We start from the raw sequence: 16168 nt of genomic DNA, 5'->3' as shown, positions 1-16168 counted from the left end.
TCTTCTTTTTTCTTTTTACAGAGTAGATTGTATAGTATTTGGATTTATTGTTTCATGGAACAATTTTCAGTAATAGTTGAGTAGCATGAACTGTTTATGATTTTGTGTTCAAAGTCACAAAGTCTTAATAACCATGTCTGACTAGAGCTCATGTTTTCCACATTCCACAGTGACACTCAGCTTCCTCATCTGTCCTGCCTGTGTGGGGCAAGACAGAGGAAAGGGCATTGCTATTATGTCTGAGGCACTGTGAGGAGTGCCCTATACAAGGTCCCCTGACACCACACTTCTTGAAATCACAGCTCTTGCTCTTCATCCCCTGCCTCTGCTTGTCTCAAATGGGGTCAGGCATAGCAGCAAACTTAAAGATTTCTAGAGAAACAGCAGTGTTTAGCTTTAATCCACAGCCACACTCTTTAGGATTCCCAAAGACTTATTTTTGATCAAAACTTCTGCTCACATTTGATAACACATCTTTATGTTTTGGAGATTAGAACCACCTTAATGTGTCCACAGAATCATTCCATTTCAAGTTGGAACCAGTTGCCCATTAGTATAATGCTAAATGGCCTGAATGTCTTCTCTAAATCTATTCATTTTTGTTTTTTATTATTATTTTAAACTGACAAATCATAATTGTATATACTTATGTGGTACAGTGATATTTTGACATATGTACACAATGTGGAATGACTAAAACAAGCTACTTAACATAGCCATCACCTCACTTATCATTTCTGTGGTGAGACACTTGAGATATATTCTCTTAGCAATTTTGAAATATACAATACATTATTACTAACTATAGTCATTATGCTTTATTTATTTATTTATTTTGAGACAGAATCTCACTCTGTTGCCCATGCTGGAGTGCAGTGGTGTGATCTTGGCTCACTGCAACCTCTGCCTCCTGGGTTCAAGTGATTCTTCTGCCTCAGCCTCCCGAGTAACTGGGATTATAGGCGCCCGCCACCACGCCCGGCTAATTTTTGTAGTTTTAGTAGAGACAGGGTTTAAACATGTTGGCCAGGCTGGTTCATTATGCTTTAAATACATCTACACCTATTCCAGTAACCATGAATTATGGTTAGTCAATAACCGCATGTCAATGCTTTTTAATGACTCCTTTGTAGGATAACTGGAAAGTTATCCCAGGTTTCATCTCACCATCCCTTCAAAGTCTTCTTACTTCCATCTCCATCTACTGTGGACGTCCTCAGCCTGCCATCATTGCTGGCCAATGCCCTGACTGGTTCAACAACATTTTTTTTTTTTTTTTTTGAGACAGAGTCTTACTTTGTCACCCAGGCTGGAGTGCAGTGGCATGATCACCGCTCACTGCAGCCTCGACTTCCCAGGCTCAGGCAATCCTCCCACCTCAGCCTCCAGAGTAGCTGGGACTACAGGCATGCACCACCATGCCTGGCTAATTTTTTAAATATTTATTTTATTTTATTTGAGATGGAGTCTCATTCTGTCACCTAGACTGGAGTGCAGTGGCGCAATCTCGGCTCACTGCAACCTCTGCCTCCTGGGTTCAAGCAATTTTCCTGCCTCTGCCTCCTGAGTAGCTGGGATTATAGGCGCGCATCACCACAACGGACTAATTTTTGTATTTTTAGTAGAGACAGGGTTTCACCATGTTGGTCAGGCTGGTCTCGAACTCCTGACCTCATGATCCTCCTACCTCAACATCCCTAAGTGCTGGGATTACAGGCGTGAACCACCACGCTCGGCCTTAAAATATTTATTAGAGATGAGGTCTCACTTTGTTGCCCAGGCTGGTTAGCAGCACTTTCTAGAATCCTCCTTTCCACGAGCAGTTTTTATAGCCTTAGACTAAATGCCACTGTCCTAACTATGGGCTGCAATAGAACCTTAGATACGTTCAGTGTGACTGCTGGTATCACAGTTCTAAGCTTGAATATTAGATTGTAAGATGGGAATAATGAAACTGTTGTTAGTTGTAGCAACAATTGCTTGAGTTTATTATATTCTCCATTTCTAAGTGAGCAGTATTTGGAGTAAGATAAGCTGAATTTTGTGAACATCAAGTAAATATTTTTTATTTATCCTTTAGGCAGAGAGCACAATTTTAACACCTATAGTGATGACATATCAGATTCCCTGAATGTTCCCTATGATTACACTTCAGTAATGCACTACAGTAAAACTGCATTCCAAAACGGAACGGAGCCGACAATTGTCACAAGAATCTCAGACTTTGAGGATGTGATCGGCCAACGAATGGATTTCAGTGACTCTGATCTCCTAAAGTTGAATCAACTGTATAACTGCTGTATGTGACAGGTTCTTTGAAATGACTTATATTTTCCTCTGTTATGTAGGGAAAAATGATGGTCTGTGCCATTTTGTCGAGCATTGGTGGGGTTTCTGAGATTATAGAGATTTGATATTCAGGAAATAAACAGAAGAGCACTCAGATCTCAATCTACAACTTGGAAGCAGCATTTTCTTTTCACCGCATCTGGTGTTGAGATCTAAAAACAAATTGGGTCCTGTAGGAATATGACTCAGGCAGGTTTTTAAAGCTGTTACTAATTCAAACGTCGGTCAGATTGATACTCACACTTCCTTTTAGCCAAAATGATATGTCTAGTTGTAATATGAATGGGATCAAATAATCTGCATTGTGGCTTAATGATTTGAATAACTACGGGAGTATAGACTCAGGTTTGTACGAATTAGATAATTTTTTTAAAAAAAGACTTGGAGCAGGGAGCTTATTCAGATCTACAGAATTAATGACCTTCTTTATAGGGGTTCTGCAAATAAAGAGGGATCTTTAAGCCACCATCATCCAGAATCAGCTAGGTGTTCCCTGTAATACCAACCTGACATTTCTAATACTGTGATAAGTTCAGTTTTTGTTACTTAGATTATCATGTTGTATGAGTGTCAATAATTGTTTTTTGCTTTTTGTAGCCTCTTCCTTGAGTTTTATGGACTCATGCAGTTTTGAACTGGAAAATGTATGTGGCATGATCCAAAGTTCAGGAGATAATGCTGACTGGCAACGGGTTTCACAGGTTCCCAGGGGGCCAGAGAATGATCACTCCAACATGGGCCAGTGCCAAGGTAACAAGAGTGAGATATTCCTAGATTGTATACTCAGTGGCTACAGCCACGTACTTCTCTATGAAAGAATGGGATTTTATCTCTAATTTCTATCAGAATTATTAATGATTATTCATTAGGTTACTACTGAGAAGTAGGCCTTGCACCTGATAAAGACATTGTTAATTTCTTTGCTTTTCCTTCCTGAGTTTATTTTTCTTTCTACAAGTCAGAGCTGGGCTCTGTGATGCCTCTACCAGTGCGTTCCCATAAGAGAGTGTACCGGACTGGGGCTCCTGCAAGGCCTCTTATCTCAGGGGCAGTACTATTGTTTTCTAGAAGTTTGCAGAATACAAGAGACTCTTTCCAATGGACAGCACTAATATTGTTTCAGAACTGTAGCTGGATGTGATTATATGCTCCTGTTACAAAAATATCTAAAAGGCAGAGTTTATTTAATTTTCTTCAGATGCATATCCTTTTCCATTTTCATTTTGTTTTGCCTTAAGTAGTTATTTGGCTACAAGGACCAAATTTTTACTTATTTGCTTATTCTGGCAACAAATATGTAAAACTAGACTTCAGAACTTAGGGCCAGGACTTAATAGCTCAGATGATCTAGGCAGGAATTGGAAGCCTCTAATGGCAAAAAGGTGCTTTTCCTTTTATTTTTCTTTTTAAATGCATATTTGGATAGTGGATAGTGGTCCTACTCAGACCAGAGGAAAGTAGATAGGGAGGGAGGAATGAAAAGAAGAAGAATCCAGACCAGGTAGCTCTCACTTTTTTCTGTTTTTGAAAGCTAATTTCTGTGGTAAGGGAAAGGTTCCCTAATGTTATCTCTTTCATAAATCGCCTGCTCCTAGAACCATATTTAAATGCCCAACATAATTCCCTGCATATAGTGGAAACTAAGCAAATACTTGAAATAAGGTAAAGAAAATTGGGCCGGGTGCAGTGGCTCATGCCTGTAATCCCTTGCCTTTGGGAGGACAAGGTGGGCGGATCACCTGAGGTTGGGAGTTTGAGACCAGCTGGGCCAACATGGTGAAACCCTGTCTCTACTAAAAATGCAAAAATTAGCTGGGTGTGGTGGCGCATGTCTGTAGTCCCAGCTAGTTGGGGGACTGAGGCAGGAGAATCACTTGAACCTGGGAGGCAGAGGTTGTAGTGAGCTGAGATCACACCATTGCATATCAGTCTGGACAACAGAGTAAGACATTGTCTCAAAAAAAAAAAAAAAAAAAGGAAAGAAAATATATATACACTCAAACAAGAATTACTAGCTCTGCCTTCTTTAGAGATGGCTTAGAAGGTTAAGTATTGCAGATAATGAAAGCAGATAAGTGGGAGGTGCCTCTGAAATTATCAGGTTCAGTTATTCTCAATTTTTTCATTACAAGTCTCATTTTAAAAATATTAAAATGTGAATCTCCCCAGATGGTTGCTGTAGTTACAATATCTTCTGAAAGTTGAATTTCTTTCTTCCTTTTCTTTTTTTCTTCCTTCTTTTTTTGTGACAGTTTGAAGCCAAAGAAGTTAGAAAGTGTTTAAAAAAAAAGGGGGGCAGGGGGCAGGTCAGCCAAGGCCCTGGTTTCCTGGCTGGACTCTCACCTCTGTCCGCAGTGTGTGTTCACCTCTCCAGAAAGACCTAGAAGTTCATGTTGAATTAGCCTTGGGAGACACAGATGCTACAACTCTCTACCCACCCAAGTTTCAAACCCTCTTTTTGACTTAATTTCCATTTTCCTTTTTCATATTCTCAGTGGGGGAACAACCCTCTGTAGCATCTTTTTCCAATGGTAGCTCTTCCCACTTGGAGCTGGACCAGGGTTGTGGACACTTGAAAGGTGTCCCATGTAGAATCTACCTTTTAGCCCTGCTGTTTGGGCTTGACCTGCAGCCTTACAGTGGATTTTTAAAAAATTAGCATTTGATACTTAAACTTGCTGTATCTTTATAGCTCATAACAAATGAAGATAAGCAAGGATTAGTGCCCACGGAAAACTACTATTGTAAGTAAACGTTTTATAAATAATAGAGAGGTTTGAGTTTTATACTGTTATGTCAATCTGCTAGCTTTTGCAAGTGCCAGATATGTAGCTTAGGCTTCTGTCATTTCTCCCTGACGATTTATATATGGATGTTACTTACGCCTCGTGTAAAGAATCTAGCACCACCATTAACAAACACACATTCCTATACCCAGTATCTGTTTTTCTCTCAATTCTGCTTTTCTTTAACAGATTCTGGTTTCTTCATGCATTTCGATAGCAGCTCTGTAAATGTGGGAGCCACAGCAGTGCTGGAAAGTAGAACGCTGTACCCTAAAAGAGGATTTCAGTGCTTGCAATTTTACTTATATAACAGTGGCAGTGAAAGTGATCAACTGAACATCTACATCAGGGAGTATTCTGCAGACAATGTGGATGGCAATTTAACCCTTGTGGAAGAAATAAAAGGTACAATGTCAACATCCTTATTGTTTGGATTCAAAATGAGGCAATCTTCGGTCTTTTCTTTAGTTAATGCAACAATTTACAATAGGGCAGGGGCTACTGAGTCACTACCCTTCAATTAAGAACTAGATTCGTCTTGTTTTAAGCCATGGAAAGGAAGCTAGAATGAAGATTCTTTCTGAGTGCTCTGTTATATAACACTCACTTAAGAAACTGTGGATCAGTCTCTGGCACTATGGAGGTCAGTTCTTGGCAAATAATAAAAATACAAGGCTGGGCGCAGTGGCTTACATCTGTAATCCCAGAACTTTGGGAGGCTGAGGCAGTCAGATCACCTGAGGTCATAAGTTCGAGACCAGACTGGTCAATATATAGTGAAACCTTGTCTCTACTAAAAAAATACATAAATTAGCTGGGAGTGGTGGCACATGCCTATAGTCCCAGCTACTTGGGAAGCTGAGGCAGGAGAATTGCTTGAACCCAGGAGGCAGAGGTGGCCATGAGCTGAGATCACGCCACTGCACTCCAGCCTGCGCGACACAGCAAGACTCCATCTCTGAAAAAATAAATAAAATAAAATAAAATAAAATACATAAAAACACAATGTGAACTAGCTTAGGCAAAATAGGACGGGCTCCTGACTAAAGGTTAGTTACAGCCTGTGGGACAGATGAGGGAGACACTGGCTTGAGGGGGAATTATTAATAGATCTGTCTCTGAACATTGCTGGGGACCTCTTGTTTTATCTCAGAATGGCTTTCTTTATAAGACTGGTACTTTGGTTGTTTCACTTCCCAGCTTACGTTTGACCAAATTTGCTATCAGTCTGGAAAAAGGACTCTTCCTCTAATATAAAGCTTAAAAAATAAATCCCAGTGAAGAATTGGGATGCTTATGTCTTAAGTTAAACACAGCTTCTGGAGCAATTCCTGAGTGGGAAGTGGGTACCCACCCTTCATACCAATAATGTGTCAGAGAGGAGAGCCAGGTTGACCACCTATGCAAGTAGATGGTTAAGGGGGTGACTAAGAAAGGGAGGGGCTGTGGGCTGGCAAATATATTACTGTCTATTCTACTTAACCATCTCATGACTTGAATGAATTGAGTAATTCAATTTGTTCCACAATTGGATCCATATTATGCAATATAGTATGCCATTTTCCTCCTGTTTTTAACAATGAGAAACAATCTGAAATACAGGTGATATTTTTCTTTGTGAACACCTATAAGCAGTAAGGTTCTTAATCTCACTAAGAATATACACACATTATACATATATATTATTTATGTAACAATATAAAATATATAAAGAATAATTATATATAATATATATTATATATTACATATATAAAAGCCTTATATATAAGCCATATATGTTACTACAAATATTATATTTTATGTATTAATATCTAAATTAATACAAATATTGATATAATGTATCTGTAATATATATAATTGTCCAGGATTGGAAGGGGGGTCCTTTCTATTAGCAATCTGTGGGTTCATCATTGATACACAATAACACAAAAAGGCACTTAAGAAGCTTGCTTATTTTCTGTCATTTGGGTATGTCTAGCTTATTTTCAAGTAGCTGTGTTTCACATTAAGTGCCAACATATTTTTGTTTTAAGACTTTGTGTGAACCACTAGTTTGACATGAATTCCTCAGCTGTTGTTCATCTGGGGGCTTCTGCAGATTATTTAGTATACTGATTCTTATTTGAGTATGTGATATAAGAAAATCAGACAAAATGGCATATCATGTGCTGCTGGCAAGGGGTATGGGCTAATAGTTGGGGAGGAAGTGCAGGTTGGAAAGAAAGGAGGTGGCACCAAATATCAGATAAATACTTACAATGCCGAGTCACTGGGAAGTGATCTAAAGAGTAGATTGCAGGATGTGGGCTTTCTAGGGTTTGGTGGATTTTGTTTAATATTACCAAAAATTTGACTGAAGATTTTGTATGTGAGGGAAGTATTCCAATCAAACTATAAATATATTAAAGAAGGCTTTGCCTGAGTATCACAGGAATCTTGGGTAGAAGTGTTACAAGTGTTGGGTTTGCTGGCCCTTTAATGGAGAATGGCAGGTAACTCATAGGTAGGGCATGAAGTACTCATGAGCTAGATGTTGTTATTTACTCACCGATCTCTAGAAAAGGGTAATCTATTTGAGAAACAGCTAGAGAAACATTCAGCTATTCCAGAGAACAGTGTGACCCCACAGAAGCACCTTGAAGTAAATAATTCTAGGTTGGAGCTTTGGCAAAACCATACTTCTGACCTGTAGAAATAAATCAGTTTTGGATGACCCTTTGTCTAAGAAGGCTAGAAATCTAATGTTGACATGTACATGATTTGAACTTCTTTATCTTTGAAATAATAATGACTCTTTTGCAGAAATACCCACTGGGAGCTGGCAACTTTATCACGTAACATTGAAAGTGACCAAGAAGTTTCGAGTGGTGTTTGAAGGACGCAAAGGCTCTGGTGCATCACTGGGTGGTCTGTCTATTGATGACATCAATCTTTCGGAAACACGGTGCCCTCATCATATCTGGCATATAAGGAATTTCACACAGTTCATTGGCAGCCCAAATGGAACTCTGTATAGCCCTCCATTTTACTCTTCTAAAGGTTATGCCTTTCAGATTTACTTAAATCTAACCCATGTGACTAATGCAGGGATATATTTCCACTTGATCTCTGGAGCCAATGATGATCAATTACAGTGGCCATGTCCTTGGCAACAAGCCACAATGACACTTTTGGATCAAAATCCTGACATTCGACAGCGTATGTCCAATCAGCGGAGTATAACTACAGACCCATTTATGACCACTGGTTCGTAACTCATTTTCTTTATTGCTAATAAACAATCATTGCTCTAGGAGGGATGGATAATTTTGGGAACGAGAGATTGCACAGTTAGTTACCTAGGGAATTTTGAGCCCCAAATCTTAAGAACAGATATTTAGGGGAAAAGTTTCAAGAACTGTGGACTGAGTCTGTCAGACAGGAGCTCATCAGAAATGTCAGCAAGGACTCCAACAAATAGAGAAGATACTGACTGTATTCCTAGGAATTGATGGTCCTCCTCAAATTTCCACTTCTGTGCAAGAAATGTTGGTTTTAGAGTCTGACATGCCTGAGTTCAAGTCCAAAGTTTGCTTCTCATTAGCTATGTGACCTTGAGCAAATAATCTCTTAGGGCCCCAGTGTCCTCAGCTGTAAAGCCAGGGCTGTAGTAACCATTCCACAGATTTGCTATGAGAATTAGTACAGGTCAAGTGTGGAAGCTGTGGAAAGGCCTGCAGTGGACAGGCCCTCAGATGTTGGGTTCTTCTAACTCATGCTACCTTGTTCACGTCACTGGGATTGTCAAAAATAATTCAGCATTTGAAATGGAGGTAGTTTTTGACCAGAAGGAAGGTATTGAGCAGATGCATTCAGGTGTTGGTGGGAAGGGTATGATAATGCATTATAATTTCTTACTAAAAATTTACAGAGGACTTGCTAATCATGACATCATTCCCCATCTTTCCCATCTCAAAAAGAAGCAACCCACTGAAAGCAATGATCACACTACTAATTTTAATAATTCTTTGCTTCTGAGACCCTAGTAAAGGAAAAAGTGGAATTATGGCAAGCTGAATATTTTTGCCAAGTGTGAATTCTATACATGAAAAACATGGACCAAATCGACATAGAAAAAAATCCAACTTAATCTCATAGGAAAACAATAATATTCACCAATGGAATTGTAGGGACTTGACATTCAGAATTTCTTCACTTTTTCCTAAAGTGTTTCTTCCTAAATGACATTAAAAACAGCTCAGGGCTGGGTAGGTCATTATCTTTTCCCAGAAGCAGTGCTTCTTGTTGTCTTCTACTTCTGAAGCACTTTGCTCTGTTAGGTGAATAATTCAGTTAATAAGATAAATCATTCTATGCTGATATTAAAAACTTTCTCAGCAACATATTGCTTTAACTGGACAATCTGTAACTTTGTAAAAGGACTCTCTTAGTAGCCTTGAAGGCTATTCTAAATTATTCTAATAGATAGGAGGGTTTCTATACTGGCCAATAAGTAAAGATATGCTATTCCCAGGAATATCTAGTACCTAGGAAACTTCTGGTACCTCTCCACTCTTATTCTAGAGTGTGGTCCTCCCTGCCAGGCAATTTAATTTCCTCTAGGACAGTATAAATGAACAAGCCCCAGTGATTTGCCAGGGAATACATCACAGGTCAATAGCATCATTTAATTATTTTGAGTTCCAGCCTAATTGTGTTTCACATTGTCTGTTCTTTCCTACCACCAAAAGCTACGATGATGATAAACACACTCCATTAATATAAATTGCTTTTTCAGATAATGGAAACTATTTTTGGGACAGGCCTTCCAAAGTGGGAGCAGTGGCTTTTTTCCCTAATGGAACTCAGTTTAGAAGAGGTGGGGGCTATGGAACCAGTGCCTTTATAACCCACGAGAGGCTGAAAAGCAGAGATTTTATAAAAGGAGATGATGTTTATATCCTACTGACAGTGGAAGGTATGTCAATAAAAATAGTTTTATATAAACTAGTTTTTTTTGTTGTGGCCACTGATTATTTTCTGTTTTTTTCTGCATTCCACTTTTAGATGTATTATATAGAGATGTGGGGGGAATGGGCATGAGTGGGGTTTGGGAGGAATATGAATTATTAACAATATGAAAACAATTTAATTTGAAACAGTGAGGATTCCAGAATAAAGAATTTAATGACCACCACATGAAGCTATAGTGGAAATCTTTAGGTTGGGAAATTTCTTTAGAAATAAGTTAAAATAGGCTGGGTGCAGTGGCTCATACCTGTAATCCCAGCGCTTTGGGAGACCGAGGCGAGTGGATTACAAGGTCAGGAGATCAAGACCATCCTGGCTAACACAGTGAAACCCCGTCTCTACTAAAAACATAAAAAATTAGCTGGGCGTGGTGGCGGGCACCTGTAGTCCTAGCTACTCGGGAGGCTGAGGCAGGAGGACGGCGTGAACGTGGGAGGTGGAGCTTGCAGTGAGCCGAGATCGTGCCACTGCACTCCAGCCTGGGTCAAAGAGCCAGACTCCGTCTCAAAAAAAAAAAAAAAAAGAAAATAAATAAGTTAAACTAGAACTATTATACTCTAGGATTCCTGAAATAAAAATATCACACAAGCACATGAAATTAAATGACTGGAAACGTCTGTGTCTTATCTGTTTCAAATGTACATACATGCATACATATATGCATATATATATATATATATATATATATATATATATATATATATATCTTGAAAGAAATGACATTAATCTCTTGTTAGATTAATGTTAAATTTCTTACTCCTGGCAGCCAATAAATATATTTTGACTCCAGTGTCCATTAGAGTAAATCTAGATGATACTTCTTGGAGAAATTATTCAGAAATAACTTTTGTTAAGAGAGAAAACATTTTATGTAGCAGAGAAAAAAATCAGTATGCATCAGTTCTCTTTGACCACAGCGATTTCAACCAGAAGCAATAACAAATACTGCAAAGAACTAACGCTGGTTGTCAGGGCACTTGGTATCTTGCTCCAAATCTCCACCAACTTGCTCTACCAAGCCAGAGACCTGTGACCTTGGGCAATGCCCTCAATTACTTTACATTTCTGAGTTTTGGTTTCCTTATCTGTCTCTTGAAAGTTGGTATCAGTGGATTGTACCCTTCTGGGCTTGCACAATCCAGGCTAGCATGTGGTTGAGTTGGAGCCCCAGTAGGCTGGCCTAGTTTCCTTTTGCCTAGTTCTTATCTTGCTGCCTATGAATGTTGCTAGACTGTGCTTCAAGGATACCTGAATTTCTCACAAGCCTAAAATCTGATCATTGTCTATTCTGAAACTTAAGATTGGGCTTGGCGTCATGGCTCACGCCTATAATCCCAGGACTCTGAGGCCGAAGTGGAAAGACTGTCTGAGCCCGGAAGCAAAGACCAGCCTGGGCAACATTGCAAGATCCCACCTCTAAAAAAAAAAAAAGAAAGAAAAAAGGAAAAAAGAAACATTAAGAGAAACTTAAAGATCAAATGATTGTTAAACAAAAGCTGATTTCCATCCACACTCTTCCCCATCTTCCTAGACATATCTCACCTCAACTCTACACAAATCCAGCTAACACCAACCCCTAGTGTTCAAGACCTCTGCTCAAAAACTACCTGTGAAAATGATGGTGTCTGCACTGTTCGAGATGGCAAAGCTGAGTGCAGGTAAGGATGATTTGGAAGAGATCTCTCCATTCTTTGGTTAGAAATTTTATTTCCATAATGTAGGATTAATTACTTGATAGTTCTTATGAATGAAATCAGTTGATTCTCATCTCATAGCCATTCATAGAATTTTTTTTTTATTCTCCTTTTGGGGCTTCGGATAACCACAAGAACTATCTTTGTGATAGCCAATCCAATTTTTTTATGAAAAAAAATAGAACACTATATTCTAATTGTCTGAAAAAGTCCTCATAACAGTCCAGTCATTTTAAGTGTAGCTGCCTCCATTTTCTAGATGAAGATACTGACATTCTGAGGAGCCCTTGGCCAAGATGTGAATCTGGAGGGTGGCGGGCATGGGACAATGAGAACTAAACTTTCTCTGTTATCTGTGCTATTGGCCTTTCCTAACTTGGAGATACTGTTTTAGTATCAGATTAGGAAGAATTCCATTTTTTCTTTCCATTGCTTATACCTGTGCTCTAGGTGCTAGTCTCTCTCCAGTCCAGAGTGGGTAAAATAGTTCCATATAGCAATGACCTATTGGTGATCAAATAGACTAAAGGTGATCCACATCTTTAACTGTGAAAATTTCTGGAGTTAGATATCAACTCATAACTCTGAGTCATAACTCTGCTCTCAATGTGCAGGTGCCAGTCAGGGGAAGACTGGTGGTACATGGGAGAAAGGTGTGAAAAGAGAGGCTCCACCCGAGACACCATAGTCATTGCTGTTTCATCTACTGTTGCTGTGTTCGCCTTGATGCTGATCATCACTCTTGTCAGTGTCTATTGCACCAGGAAGAAATATCGTGAAAGGATGAGCTCAAATAGACCAAAATTGACTCCGCAAAATGTAAGTTGAGGCTGATGTTTGATTATTCACAACCTATTGGTGAAATCTTATGGAGAGGAACTAGGACATTTTTTATATACTTTGGTTCCTGCCTTCTTCTCTCTGTTTCCTATGCTCGGACAACTGATTTAAGATTATAAAAGTTCCTATTACTTTCACTGTAAATCAATGATTCTTAAATTGGGATTTATGGAGTTTCACTATCCTCCTGGAATTGTATCCAACATTGTGTACAGTTGTGTGTGTGGGTTTTTTTCCTGGAGTGTGGGGTGGTCTGTGACCTGAAAGGCACAACTGATTTTGCCTGCAAGTTCAAACCTTCCTGGTAAATGAGAGAGGTGGCCTGCAAGGGTTTTTGTTTTAAAGGCCTTGTAGTGGTGCTGAGCTGAGGCCTGTAGGAAGGGGATGCAGGCATGTTTGGGGAAGCTTTTTCATTAAAGAAGGTTCCAGTTCATTCTGGCTTCATGTGGAATAACTAATTCTAAGGCAAGTTTTCAAGTAAAAGATTTAAAGTCTTGCCTCAACAAATCTCTAGAATGCTAATAGACTCCTGAAACGACCCTGCTTCCGGTGGGTCCCTTGGGAACCTGACTCTGAGACGGATATTTGTACGCAGGAGGTTTACTGGGGAAGGCTCCTGGAACACGTATAATAGGCTGAGGGAGCTGGCCTGGGCAGAGGGTGAGGTTGGACTGTGATGTGGTTGCAGCTGAGGCCTCAGCCCATCCTTCAGGGAGCTCTGGAGTGGGGATGACTCCCTCTTAGGCACGTCCTGAATGGAGGGAGGGGGCCAGGCCTTTGTACTCCCATCACTGGAATGGGGCTGCCCTCAAAGAGGGGGTATAAAATTGGGCAAGGCAACGGCCTTTGGGGGAGGGCATTTCTTGCATAACAGCCTTCATTCAAAGGGCAGGACCAAGCAGCTTCCCTAGCGTCCACTACATACTCCAGCAGTAGAGTACAGAGTTTTACATGCAGATTTATATTCTTCCTTGCAAAGAAGCACAGAGAAAGTGGCATAAAATCTGAACATTACTTAAAAGTGAAGCCCTAGAATTCTTCCATTTCTATTTCATTCCAATTGGAGTCTCTGAAAATTGCTACTGAAGCCAGTCAGAAAAAATGCCCAATTAGAATATCTCCAAAAATAAAAATACTGCAATTGGCTAAAGCAAGAGTACATTTTCTTAAGAAAAACGATTATTCAAGACATACTATATTTAAAGCTATGAGTTTTTAAAGGGGACAGCCTGGTATCAAGATATTATTATTTTTTGGCCAAGTCAGTCAAAACACGGACAATGATAATGAACTGAAAGCAAATCATTGTATTATCGTAGGCTGTTGTCCTATTTCCTCAACATCAGGAAGGTGTTTAATGCTAATAATAAGGCAATAGATCAATTACCTCACAAAATTATTAGAAAAGTATTTAAAATATAAACAGGTTGTTTTGTTTTAAGACAACTTTCAGCTTATTTTATGACTCAAAATAAAAGGGAAAGATCAGCGAATACTTGGCATGGTAGGTCAACCTGATGGCAGCTGTGCCTCCAAGTTCGTTCGGTCTCCTGGGCCATTGGGATGAGCCAGGAGTTGGTGCATGGAAGGTGGAAGACTGGCAGGGCAGGAGGGGACAAGTTAACTGGGTGGATGGGACTCCCAGGATATTTCCCTGACAATGGGAAGTACAACAGCTGTTATAAGGGCTCTAACTTAGCAAGTAAAAACTGGAAGGAGTTAAAGAAAAATGACCAAACCAAAGAGAAGAGAAAGAAGGAAGCTAGGAAGCTAAGTCAATAAAGCGGGGAAACCATGAGAGTATCGGGGACATGGTAAGGATAGTAAGTGGAAACACACATGCACACACACACACACACACACTCCATAATATTACAACAGAGCTGTTTTGTTTCTGGGTCATTTAAACACATTCCTAAGGACAAGGCAGTTGACTTACATTATCTTAGGCTAGGCATTTCTACAGTTAATTCACTGGTAACAGATCTCCCAGATGTCGTTTAGATCTTAAATCAGAATGACCTTTTTTTCTGAGGCAAATGTATGTGTTCACCCTAATGTTTTAGCATCTGAATAATGTGGGCCTGAAAAGCCAGGGCTCTAAATGGAGACCAGGGGCAGGAGCCATTGCCAGCTAGGAGGAGGCCAGGAGACTGCTGATGGGGACTTCATTTAAAGACTAGATCGTTTTATTGTGATTCATTTAAATAGCAGTTTTTAAATTTAGAAATTAAATCATCAATTGTTCTTTTCCCTTTTAGCAGCATGCTTTTTGAAGATTAACTCGACAATATGGCCAGCAATTGAAATTAAAAAGGATTCTTCATCATGGATTTCGCCTAAGTGATATTACAGCCACCTCATTCTTCTAAAAATGGATCTTTTTCTGTAAATAGCTGGAAATACTATAAATCACTATTTTGGTCAAAGTCAAATTGGTGAAATGCTGTTTGTGTTTCCTTCTTTTAAATGAGAGAAAAGCAATTCAGGCTCTTCTGGAAGTATAATATTGTCTAGAAAAAAGGGAGAGCAACAGTTAGAGATAGCTTTTCAAATTACTGATCCTTCCATATGGGGGCCAAGTGTGGTGTCCTCACAACTGATTCCTTAGAAACCTGCTAGAAACACCCAATGGGAATGATCATCCAGGTGGAATCACAGCAGTTTCAGTGCCATCCTTTCCCAGCATTGGGAAGGGTAATGGGACAGCTCCCCACTCTCTGTCAATATACATTCTTCTCCAAAACTGGCTATTCTCTTGTTTTCTTATATAATCCCTTTGGTACATGAGCTTGGTTTAGAATTTGTTGGAGCATATGACTATAATCAGCAAGAAAACCTTTGACTCTTTGAGTGGCAAGTCTCAAAGTTTTGGGTCTCAGGAGTCTTTACACTTTAAAAATTACTGAGGATCTCAAATATGTTACTGAGGATCTCAAATAGATTACTGAGGATCTATTTTGCTTACGAGCAGTTCATTGATTTAAATAAGTGTTTATTAGAAATTCAAACCAGGAAAAAAGGTATGTATTTATTAATCACAAAAAATAAGCCCCTTATATGCTAACATAAATATGAAAAGTAGCTATATTTTTCAAAACAGGAGAATATTTAGCAAAGAAAGGGGCATTGGTTTACATTTTTTGGGAAAATCTCTAATGCCTAGCTCAATAGAAGACAGCTGAGTTTTCACAGATGCTTCTGCATTTATTCTGTTGTGATATATTAATTTGTTTGAAGGATGTGAAGAAAATCTAACCTCACACAAATATGTACTTGGAAAAAGGAGGCATATTTGAATAGCTTTCTCAGGTAAATATGAATATTCTTTTGAAATAATTTTGTTAAAAGTTGACAATGGTAACTTCTTACAGGTTAGTTGCAATCAAAATCCGAAACCATATCAATGAACTTTTGTATTCCGTCCTGTAAAATCCATTAGTCTATCTTGTATTTCGAGTCTTTCAGTTATGTCTGATATTGCAATAC

At 39.2% G+C, this 16168-nt stretch overlaps 1 protein-coding gene across 2 annotated transcripts in view; it reads left to right on the top strand.

Moving 5' to 3' along the window:
- MEP1B (meprin A subunit beta) overlaps nucleotides 1-15136 on the top strand; it is a 34524-nt gene extending 19388 nt beyond the window's left edge. The window contains exons 8-15 of one of the 2 annotated variants that reach the window (XM_055235131.2): nucleotides 2081-2299; nucleotides 2947-3099; nucleotides 5325-5540; nucleotides 7938-8381; nucleotides 9913-10092; nucleotides 11677-11803; nucleotides 12454-12658; nucleotides 14944-15136. In XM_055235131.2, coding sequence (XP_055091106.2) covers nucleotides 2081-2299; nucleotides 2947-3099; nucleotides 5325-5540; nucleotides 7938-8381; nucleotides 9913-10092; nucleotides 11677-11803; nucleotides 12454-12658; nucleotides 14944-14955 — 1556 coding nt within the window. In that variant the 3' untranslated portion in view covers nucleotides 14956-15136. Of the gene's footprint in view, nucleotides 1-2080; nucleotides 2300-2946; nucleotides 3100-5324; nucleotides 5541-7937; nucleotides 8382-9912; nucleotides 10093-11676; nucleotides 11804-12453; nucleotides 12659-14940 lie in introns of both variants that reach the window. The other variant, XM_055235123.2, reaches the window with a different exon arrangement.
- Nucleotides 15137-16168: the final 1032 nt, after the last annotated feature.

The sequence above is a fragment of the Symphalangus syndactylus genome, chromosome 1 (assembly GCF_028878055.3).
Source record: "Symphalangus syndactylus isolate Jambi chromosome 1, NHGRI_mSymSyn1-v2.1_pri, whole genome shotgun sequence".
Taxonomy (NCBI): Eukaryota; Metazoa; Chordata; class Mammalia; order Primates; family Hylobatidae; genus Symphalangus; species Symphalangus syndactylus.
The sequence above is the reverse complement of the archived record's forward strand: the minus strand, read 5'-3'. Positions and strand labels throughout refer to the sequence as shown.